Source organism: Pelecanus crispus, chromosome 26 (assembly GCF_030463565.1).
Source record: "Pelecanus crispus isolate bPelCri1 chromosome 26, bPelCri1.pri, whole genome shotgun sequence".
Taxonomy (NCBI): domain Eukaryota; kingdom Metazoa; phylum Chordata; class Aves; order Pelecaniformes; family Pelecanidae; genus Pelecanus; species Pelecanus crispus.
The window spans coordinates 1,963,534-1,974,864 of record NC_134668.1 but is presented as its reverse complement, the minus strand read 5'-3'; the positions used below and the strand labels follow the sequence as shown (position 1 = coordinate 1,974,864).

Here is an 11,331-nt window from a genome sequence, read left to right as displayed (position 1 = left end):
AAGGTTGTCTCGGTGTCCCACTTATTTGACCGGTTGCATTCTCCTTCCGCTCCGGCTCCTCCACACTTCCCTCAAGGCTGTTTCAGCGTGGCTTTAGCTAAAGCACGCCCAAGAGAGCGGAGGAAGCTGCAGGAGAAGCTGTTGGAAGGGAGTTTGCCGCGTTAGCCGGTGCCGGGGGCTCCGCGGGTGCCGGGGGCTCGGCCTCGCTCGCCGTCCCGCGCTGGGTCCATGGGGGCCGGCGCCGCGGGGCCCCCGTCTCGGGGGCAGGTGGGTGCCCTCCGGCACGTCGGGCTGCACCCGCGGCAGCGCGACCCGGGCATGGCCCTTGCTCCACGCGCGGAGGCCGGCGGTGCCCACGGTGCACCTGCCCCGCCGAGGGCGGCCTTCACCCTGCAGCGCTTCACGCTGCAGCCCCCGCCGCTTGCGCTCAGAGCCACTTGAAAAGACGAGCCGAAGCGGATCCCGAGTCGCCAGCGAGCCCTTCCCCGGCGGCCACCTGCCCTTGGTCACGCAAGGGCAGGTCGGGAGCCAGCAGCTCCCGCACACGGATGGTGCCGGGGGAGCTCCCGCTGCCACCCTCGCTTGGGCGCGTCCCTGCGCGACCACGCCTTCGCGTCCCTCTTCGCGGCTCGCTTTCTCCAGAATCAGTACGTACCCAGCGGCGTCCCACGTGCCGGGACGAGGACCCTGCCCACGCCGGCGGCGCAAGCCCACGTGCTCCCAGAGCAGGGGTCCTGCTGCCCAGTGCTGCTGAAGGGCCCTAAACCAGGGCTGCGGCAGCGACCGTGCGCCCGCAGCGCGCCATCACCCGTCATCCCGCCCGGCTTCTCCGGCTGCGGCCGAAGCGCTGAGCAGGGCACGAGCTCCGGGTAGCGCCTCGGCCGCGTTGGAGGGCAGGCTTCACCCTGGAGTTGTTGCAAGTCAAATAGCCAAGGTATCACCTTAAAATTATTTTTCCTATCAGAGTTTTGGCCCAATTTAGTCAACAAACGTGAGTTTTGCTGCTCGGTTAAAGCCCGCTGGCTTCGCAAACCACGGGCACTGCAAGACACGGCGCGTGGCCGTGCCATCCTGCACCTCGCCGGGTCAATGCGTCACACAAAGACAACACCGCTGGTTTGATTCTTTTTTTAAAACCCAGTAAAAGTTGAACAAAAATCATTTCCCCTTTGCCAGTTTGCTGCATAGTGTGATTTTATTGCGACGGGTGTGTGCATGCGGGGGGTCTCCCCCGGGGGAGCGCAGCCCCGGCGAGGTGCAGGGCACGGGGAAGGGCTCCCTGCCGTCCCAGCAATACCCGGCTGCGAACCCCTGCCTCACAGCGGTGTTGTGAGGCTCCATTAGCGACCGAGGGTCCCGGCCCCGAGGCGCGCGCAGCCGGACCCGGGCACCGGCGGGGTGCCAAAACCGCTGCTACAGCCATCCTGAACCGGCCCGGCTCCGGCCGCCCACCTCCCCATCGGGGCCGGAGCTGTCCCTCTGCTCCACGTAACTGGTCACAACATCGCTTTGTTCTGGGGTTTGCCCCCTGCGCTGTCCTTGCTCCCCACTTTCGCTCCGAGGTTTTATTCTCGGTTCTGTTTTACCTGGAGAAAGAGGGGGCTGGAGCTGGCTGGGGGAGGGAGGGAGGAGGAAGGTGCTGGACCGGCGGGCTGGGAGTTTGATGGCTGAACGTTGAGTTCCTTTGTACTGTACATCTTTTTACTTTGGAATTTGCAATAAAGAGGTACATCCACCTTGTTTTAACAACTTCTCATGGCTGCCCTGTCATTCTACCTTTGCGCAGCAGCAACCGCCCTCCCTGCACCCCGAAAGGCCACCGGCCTCAGCTCGGGGACGGCACCGCTGCTGGAGGAGCGGAAACCAAGAGCGGAGGCACCGAACAGCTCCTGCGGCCGTACAGAGCCAGGCTGGGCTGAGGCGCCGAGGTCCAGATCCAGCCCCTGCCCTGAGGGAGCACCCGGGCTCCTCATCTCGGGGGTAAGGCACAGCTTCGAAACCCGCACGGTCTCAACGCGACGCTCGTAGCAGCCCTCGCAGGGCGTATTCGGGCTTTTCATGCTTTAGGGAGGCCGGGTGCTAAATTGCATTAAGGGACCTATTCTGCCACAACCGCTCTGTGCGTGAGCCTTGCATTAGCCCTGCAAACGCACACCGCTCCAGGGAGATCTGCAACCCCTGAGCGGCATCTGTGCCTCTCAGCGGACCGTCCCTCCTTCTGCTCCAGAGTAAACGCCGCTGCCCCTTACAGCTCTAACACCGTCAGACACGCAGCATCCTCTGAGCCCCGATCCCCGCGTCCCACCAGCACCGGGCTACGAGCGGCTCCTCGGGCTCCCCGTGGCCAAGGCAGACGCGCGGCAGATGGCAAAACAGCCTTTCCCCCCGGGAGCTGCGATTCCCACGCCGCGGCCGGCCGCAGCTCGAGCGGGGCGGCCGCTGAGCCCGAGCGGAGCATCCCTGTGCCAGGAACCGGCTGAGCTGGTGCTTCAGGAACCGGCACGCTCTAAGGGCAGGGGGTACAATTTCATTTAGAGAGAAAAAAAAAAAAATTACATAAATAGCTGTTTTGCTTGCCTTTTAAAACCGCACTCGGGGTTATTTGTCCTTCCCTTTCTTTACTGGTACTTGCATGCCACTGCTAGCTGGTCGGATTGATGCAAGCCATTTCTTGATACAAAATACAGGTTTTAATTCTGACCCCAGCAATGCAGATGGCTACAATCAGAGCCAAAGCCCTTTGGGTCCCCACACCCCCCCTTTTCACTGCGCTGATTTCGGAGGCAGAGAGGGGCTGCAGACGCTCCAGGACAGCGGAGATGCTGCGGGAGGGCCTGGGGACCCCCGCCAGGCACAGCCGGACCCGGCAGCATCACCTGGGGCCCTGCAGCTTTTGCGTTTTTAGGTCTGTGCCCACACAAAAAGCCAGCGAGGCGTCTCAGCGCCGCGTGCAAATGTTCAGGTGTTGGCGGTTTTCCTTGTGCGGCCGCTTTCTCCAGCGGGTCGCATCCTGCCCTCCCCGGCCCCGCCAGCGACACAAACCCCATCCGCGCCTCGCTCACGCACGCAGCCTGCGGGGTTTCGCTACTTCCTGGGAGTTCCTTGGCGGAGAAACGGAGAGAAAAAAACTCAACGCACAGCAAGAGGCAGACCAAGAAGGGAGCGAAGCCCCCAGCCCCTCAGCACACCCAGCTCCAGGCCTCAGGAAAGCCGAGGCTGTCATCCAGGACAACCCAAGCAGCACAAACACCTCTACCGCAACACCGAATCAGGTCACTGGCGTTATAATTAACCTCTCTCCCATGAATAATTAACCCCAGGTGCTGGCTCAGCATAACAACCCGGCAGAGAGCTTTTGTCCCCTCCCCGCCCGGAGCGGGGAGACCGGGCGGTGGGGAGGCCCCACGCTGGGGCACGGGGGGCTGCAGCCAGGACGCGGCCAAGGGGGCTCTGCCCGGCTCCGTCCCTGCCGCGGGGCACGCTGGCGGCCGGTGACAACCGGGGACATCTCCAGCGCTGCCGGGATGATGAGGATGCCTGGTAGACACCCAGCCCTGGGTGCTCCGGCAGGACCGGAGCCGAGGGTGGGACCCTCCCTGCCCGGGACAACACACGGGGTCGGTGTCTGGGTCTCAGCCCCTCCACGAAGTTTTATTGAGTCTCGTTTTGCCCCCAGCAGCTTCTGGGAGACACTCCAGTTTGGGCAACATCCCAATTTCAGGTGGCGTCCGAGCCCAGCGTCCAGCGGCAGGAGTACACGGCGGCCACGGCGAAGAGGACGGAGGCGAGGAAGCCCCCCAGGATGCCCGAGACCACGGGGCTGACCCAGCCCAGGAGGCTGCGGGTGTAGGGGGGGGGCGGCCGCCTCTCGAAGCGCAGGTCCCCCAGGTCCCCGGCCGGGGCCCTCCTGCCCCGCGCCCCGCCGTGCCGCTCGCCCTCCAGCAGCAGGGAGGAGGTGAGGCGCTGCACGGTGCGGCCGTACTCCTCCACGTTCCTCCGCAGCTCCAGGCTCCTGTCCTGGTTCAGGTTTTTCCCCAGCTCCTGGGCGATGTCAGGGCGCCCAATTTGGCGAAGGCCACGGACCAGCCGGTCCCAGGTCGTCACCTCTCCTGCCGTCCCCAGCCAGTCCCGTAGAGCGTCCGAGCATCCCACGGGGCTGCGGAGGCCCCGGCGGCGGCGGGTGCCGATGGGGTTGTTTTCCTCGGAGAGCCGCTCCAGCTCCCGCTCCCCCAGCTCCCCGTCAGGCCCCGCCAGCCGCCCCTGGAGCTGGCGGCACTCGGAGGGGGACAGCAGCTTGGCGATGCGGCTCATGGTGTGACGGCCCACGTTGGCCGCCACCGTGTCCTCGCACCAGCCGCCCACCGCCAGCAAGAGCAGGATGAGTCCCACGGGTGCCAGCATCGCTCGGGTGCCCCTGGGCACCAGGGTGGCCCAGGAGCGCAGCCAGCCTCCTGCCCCCGCCCCAATCTGACCTCACAAGCCGGCGCATTCCAGGGCTGCATCCCTCGTGCCCCCAGCGCATCGCCCCACATCACCCCCCCCAGCCCTCACCTCCAGCCTGGCACCCCCAGCATCCCTCCCCATCCCAGTCCAGCCCATCCGAGCCGTCCCTTTGGGCGCCAAACGCTCGCAGGACGGGCACACGGGACAGACTAAACGGTCCCTCGATTCCCAGCAGAGCCAAACCAAAGGGCTGGAATTTAATGCTGTCTGCGAGGGGCTTCAGGGCACCTTTCTCATTGGCAGTGATGTCCGTCTGTCCACCCCTCCGTCCATCCAGGCACAACAGTTTTGCTTCCTGCATCCTGCCTGTGCCTGTGGGACCCAGCTCGGTTGGGTCTGTCCGGGCTCGGCAGGCGCCGGCCCCATGTCCCTGCCAGCACTTTTGGAGGAGCGGGGCTGGGGGCTGCTCCCCGGGACGCCTCCACCGCCCTCCTCCCCTCTCCCGAAGGCCCCAGGGCAGAGGCAGCCGCTCCCCTTTCCCTCCCCGAGGAGGGGGTACGGGGCACCCCCCCGCGCACCCCGCTGGCAACCTGTGTTTTCCTCTCCCACCCCAAATCGATGGAGCGGAATCGGAGTTGAACCGAAGCGGTTCTCGCTCGGGGATCGGGTGAGGACCCCGTAACCACGAGGTGGCAATGCAGCCCCGGCCACGCAGCGCCAGCGCACCCGCTTTTTAATCAGGGTGGCCATAAAGCTGCGATTTCCCCAGATCACCCCGAAGAGCCCCAGCGCGGAGGCTCGGCCCATGGGGCCCTACCGGGGCCGGAGAAAGCGGCCGGGAGCAAAGAGCAGGAGAAGGAGCGATTCCCCAACGGGCTCACGCTGCGGGGCTCCATCCTCCGCCGTTGCGTCTCCCAGCGCCGTGAGGCATCTGCTGCCTCCAAGCATCCTCCAAGCAGCAAAGCTGCCGGACGTGCTGGTGCCCGAGGGCCTCATCCTGCCACGAGGAATTTTAGGACCCTGATCAAGATGATTGCGATGGGCAGCCCTGCTCTGGGGCGGGGGAAAGCCACGGCACCGCAGCTCCAAAAAGCATCCCATCTCCCCAGGAGGGCTAAAGGGGACGGAGGGAAGGGGCCTGTGCAGCTCCTTTGGGAGCATAAATACGGAGAAGATGGGAAACCGCAGCTGCGGACCCCCAAACCCGCCGAGCAAACGCCTCCCGCTGCAGCCGCCTCGCCGGGGTGGGGTTTTGGGGTGAGGATGGGTCCTTCTCCCCTGCGCCGGGGTCTCAGCCCCCTGCCCTGACCCCGCTCCGCAGGGACTCACGGGAGGGTTTTCCAGGCGTTTCTGCCTTGTTGAGAGCTGAACCGTGGCATCAAATGGGCTCAGAGCCGCCCCGTTTCCCTCGTAAGCTCCCTGCCTACGAGCCAGGCACCCAACCCAAAAATGAACAAATTCTGCATGAAAACACCAAGCCCAGCCAGGGACAGCGGCCGTCACATGGGCTTTTCTAGCGAGACCGCTTTTCCCTTGATACCCTTATTAAATCTTGCTGCAGAAGGGAACTCAAACACGCAACGCCCTGCTCGCTGCTCCACTCCTGCCACCGCGCGACGGTGGGCTCCTCCTGCTGCAGCCCTGATGGGAGAAGCAGCGCCGAGCACACGGTCCCGGCTGGCTTCTGCCAGACCTGGCCCTGGGATGCTCAATTTTGCACCAGTGACGGGGAGTTTTTTCCCCTAAGGATGCCGGATTTCAGGACTAACACCGCTGCTGCCACCCCTGGAAATGCTCTTCCCCGTCCTCGCTGCCAAAAGATTCGGGAGCGTCTCTCGGGGAGGTCCAGGCAGCGCCAGGATGGTCCGCAGAGGAGCCAGGACCATCCCCCGGGTCTCCCCAGGAGGAAAACGCAGCTGGGGCAGATGTACCAGGCCGACGGGGCAGGAGGAAACACTTGTGCGTGTCCCACCAGCCCGGTGAAGAGGACAGCGGGCGAGCAGCACACGTGGCCGGGCTGGGGAGGAATGCCAGGAATGCCGGCACCATTAGCCCAGCGTGTCCCGCACAGGACTCGGCCTGGGTTTGGGGAGAGCAGGCAGGTTTCACAAGTTTTGTGGAATTGAGTCTCCAAAAGGTCAGAATCCAGCTGCAAATTCATTTTGGTGACCTGAGGTGCCGGGAAGCGTCTGCCTCGTGTCCCTGTGCCGGCGCGTCCCAGCTAGGGCCAGCCCGCGGCCGAGCCTGGCACTTGCCGTGGCCGGACACCGTTATCCCAGGCGGGATAACCAGCTCGGCCGCCGCAGCGCAGCCCCGGCGAGGGGGTCCCCGTCCCCATCCCCACCTCCCCATCCCACTGCCACCAACGGAGACCCTGCGCCCGCTGCCACCGGGCTCGGTGTCAAAAACAAACGCCGCCGGCCGCGGCCGAGCCAGGAATCCCTCAAAGCCGAGACTGGCCCGGTGCTGGCCGCGGCAAACCCCGAACCCCAGCCCGGCACCGCGGGGCCGGACAAAGCAAAGTGTCGAAGCGCGAAGGGCATCTGCGAGGCTTGGGAGCGGGGATGCGCAGAGCGTCCCTTGCAGCAGGTGGAGAGGAGCCGAGCCTCCCTTTGCCGGAGGAGGAGGAGGGAGCCTTCCTCCCGTTTTCCCAGCTCGTGACTCCACAGCCAATCCACCAAGTAATTTATTCATAGCGCAGTAACCTCAGGGGTCCCGATAAAAGGCCAGAGCTGCCGCATTGTTCCGGATGCGCCAGCACCGGCACAAAGGCTCCGGGCACCTCCCGGCCACCGGCCAGAGATGCCACTGCGTCCCCGCCCGTCCGGGGGCTCCGGCGCCCGATCCCTCGCCCTCCCACCCGCTGAAACACCCCGAAGCTGCCGCGTTAATTGCCATAATTAGGTGTGCTCGGGGCCGCAGGGCCCCTCTCCGGCGGGCTGCGCGCCTGCTATTGCTAATGAGCTTAACTCCTGGCTGCGGGGCCAGAACCCGGGGGGCCGGGGGGCACGGGGGGCCCTCAGCCTGGCCCAGAAAACACACAAACAGGCAGCCGCGGGCTGGGAGCCGCTTTTCCCCTTACTTCCATTAATTACAGCAGCAAAGGGTGAAAAATCCATCCCTGCGCATGGCCAGGGTCCCGCAGGGATGGAGGGAGGGGGGTCCGGTCCCACGCAGCCACCATGGACGAGCGTCCCCTCCCTCGGGGTCTCAGCGGCACTGGGGGACGGGGCTCGGGTCAGGGCTGGCGTTCACGGCCACCGGCCGCAGCGAAGCGTCTCCAGTTATCGACATGCGGAGCCCGGCCATCGACTGGGCGCCCCGATCCACGCCCGCGGCGGAGCTGGAGGGGACACAAGCACGCTCGGATCGCCGGGAACGTCGACGCAGGGACCCCTCCCCATGGCGCCCGGGGAAAGGGGCGGCCGCGGAGATCGGCAGGGCAGGGCTGGCACCTGCAACGGGGGGCACCTGCAGGGATCCCCCATTGCACGCTCACAGCGACGCCGAAATCGCAGCCTTCGCCGCAGCCGCGCAGTTCCCCAGCGGAGCCAAGCGCTGCCCGGCTTGCTCGGCATCGCGCCTACGACTCGGGAGCTGCCCTGGACATGGGGGAACTGAGCGACTGAATGAACTGATTGCAGGACACAAAATTGTCCAAGCACGTAGCTTAACACAGAACAGCCCCCCAGGATAAGGATGTCACAAGCCTCCGGACAAACAAACACCGCATAATTCAGTTTTATGAAACGTTGAGAAATAAATGGGGGAGGAGCAGCAGCGCTCAACGCAAGTAATTCAGCTCAAAATAGCTAAAAATCCGACCCAAGTGACAAAATTAACCCAGGTCCAAAGCCCAGCCAGCCCAGACCCCGCAGCCAGGCGGCACAGGTGAGCCCCCTCCTCCCAGCCCCGCTCCTCGTGCCCCCCAGCCCCCCACCTCGCACCCCCCAGCCCCCCCGTACCTGCAGGCACTGGGTGGGCCCTCGGCGCAGCAGCCAAAGCTGCCTCAGCCCCCCAGGACCCAGGGGGGCCTTTCAACAGGGACCCCCCCCTCAGCACCCACTGCCCCAGCCAGCAACTGCACCCCTACCAGGGGCACACCCAGGACCCCCCCATCACCCTAACGAGGGCAGGGGCACACCCAGGACCCCCCATCACCCCTAATATGGGGAGGGGCACACCCAGACCCCATCACCCTAATGAGGGCAGGGGCACACCCAGGACCCCCCATCACCCTAACGAGGGCAGGGGCACACCCAGGACCCCCCATCACCCTAATGAGGGGAGGGGCACACCCAGACCCCCCCATCACCCTAACAAGGGCAGGGGCACACCCAGGACCCCCCCATCACCCCTAATATGGGGAGGGGCACAGCTGGACCCCATCACCCTAACGAGGGCAGGGGCACACCCAGGACCCCCCATCACCCTAATGAGGGGAGGGGCACACCCAGGACCCCCCCATCACCCTAACGAGGGCAGGGGCACACCCAGACCCCCCCATCACCCCAACGGAGGGGGGGGGGGGGGGGCTGAGGCTGTGCCCTTCCCCTGGCTGCAATGCCCCCCCCCAATGCCCCCTCCCCACACCCCTGCAATGTCCCCCCCGTGCCCCTCCTGTCCCCTGCAACCCCCCCGGAGCCACCCCCCAGGTACCAGCACCCCCAAACCAGCACCCCCGAACCAGCACCCACCCCAGGGGGGGCGAGGGCCGGGAGAAGGCACCGTGGGCTCTCAGCCGGGCGTTCATGTAATCTCTTTAATACTGTGTAATACTTTTCTTTTTAAAATACAGCATTTCTTGAGGTAGACCATTACAGTTCAAAAGCATTTCTTTCTCAGACATTAATAAGACATGAATTAAATACTTTCATGTACAATATGTTGCAAAATGAGGTAGAAATGGTTACAGAGAGTGTACAAAGTCAAATATGATAATAATAATAATAAAAAGTCTTCAGGAACTCAGTACCACTTTTTGGAGGAAGGGGAGGGAGGCGTCTGCCCCGGTGATGCCCTTCGCACGCGGGCAGCTGCCTGCACGCGCCTGCGCACACTGAGATGGGAAACTGCAAAAAAAAAAACTTGGGAAAACATCCCGAAGCCGGCAGACGCCTCGCTCCTGCAACGCAGACCCTGAGGTTATGGGGGGGCTGCTCGGAGCAGCGGCCGGTGCCGGTGGGCGGCAGCGGAGCAGCTGCCTCCCCCAGTACAATATATAGCTCTAAAACAAGCAAACAAAAAATAATTAATTTTTTTTTTTTTTTTTTTAATTGGGGAAAAAAAAAATCGCCACCCAGCGATGCGAGGCGGATGGGGGGGTCGGGCGGGCGCGCAGCAGGTTCACGCTCCGTGCAACGCAGCTTTGCAGCCGCCGGTGCTCAGCGAGAGCGGGGGGAGCCGGGACCCCCGGGACGGAGCGGGGGCAAACAGCGCCCGGGCAAAACCCCGTGGCTCCCACTCGGCCCTGCTCGACTTCTTTTTTTGGGGGGACAAAGCCATTTCCCCAGATTTTGCGGCCACCGCCAGCCTCTGCTGGGGCTTCGGGGGTGGCGACCGCGGTGGGAAGCCGAAAATCCCTGATTTGCGGTGAAAAGGGAGCGCGGCGCCCTCGCAGCGGCGGCGTCACCGGCGTCCTCCCCGGCAAAGCCCGGGCGGCCCCCACAGCCCCATCCCCAGTGCAAAAATGAGACCGGGAGGAGGATCCCCCCCGCCGGCCCCAGCCCTGCACGGGGCGGGTGCCCCCCGCGCCCCCGGCCCCGACGCGGCGGGCGATGCTGGAGGGTGACGGACCCAGCCTGGTCCAAAAAGTGGTGCTAGCGACAGTTTCCGAACTACGGCACTAATACTCTTTCCATTGAAGACACGTTACTCCACCAAACGCTACAATAACAATGTTAAAAAAAAAAAAAAAAACAACAACAAAAAAATTAAAATAAAATTATGGCATAATATACGTGAAAAGCACCCGAAATACATTCAACTTTCATCTTTGTAACAGCTTCAAGTTTTTTTTTTTTCTTTCTTCCTTCTTTCTGTCACCCTTTTTGGAAGCAAACGCACGAGGCAGCTTTGTCCCAGGTCTGAAAACTCTTAAAAATCTCTTTTTCCTTTTCTGAGAAGATAAAAAGAGTTTTTTAAAAACACATTCTTTTTTTTTTATTTTTTCTGAGGTAATTCTTTTCCTGAGTAGTTAAAAAGAAAAAACAAAAAAATACTACATACCTTACAAAAATAAAAACCCAAGTCTAGTATATTAAACAATCTACAGCATTTTACTCCAAAACCCCCTGGTTTTGTGTGTGTCCCCCCCGCTCCCCCCCCTCCCCGCTCAAGGACATCGCCGCCGGGCTGCTTGCGCCACGTGCGAGGGGGCTGCTTTGCTCCAAAGACGCCCGAGGTATTTCTGTTAGGAACAATAAAAGCAATCGGAAAAAAAAAATAATAATAATAATAATCGAGCCTCTGGATAGACAGGGGAGCTCGAGCATCCGACGCCGGAAAAGCCGGATCCTGAGGCGCCTCCAGCCCCGCTCGCTGCATCGCCGGTCCAGGGACGGATGAACGGGAAAATAATAAATAGGTTATCCTGAGTTCAGCGGGCGACGGCTTCCGAAAAACCGAGAGAGGAAAAGCCCGGCCGAGTCCGGAATCATACAGAAGAGGTATGTCGTGCCGCCGTCGGGGCTGCCCGGGGGTCTCCTGCACTTTGGGAGGAAGGGGCCCGGCCCCGGCGCGGCTCTGGGGCAGAACCGGAGCCCCCGCAGACCCCGGCCCGCCCCGCCAAACCCTGCGTCCCTCGGCCAAGTCCCAAAGCCGGCCCCGGAGCCCGGGGCTGGGGCGAAGGGTCCGTGCCAGCGCCGGCGGCCGCCCGCTGCCGCGCCG

General features: G+C 63.2%; 1 protein-coding gene across 1 annotated transcript; it reads right to left on the bottom strand.

Moving 5' to 3' along the window:
- Positions 1–3,717: 3,717 nt before the first annotated feature.
- Positions 3,718–4,401, bottom strand: TMDD1 (transmembrane and death domain 1). The gene has a single exon (XM_075724908.1). The coding sequence runs from the start codon at positions 4,399–4,401 to the stop codon at positions 3,718–3,720; it is 684 nt and encodes a 227-aa protein (XP_075581023.1).
- Between the last annotated feature and the right edge of the window lie 6,930 nt (positions 4,402–11,331).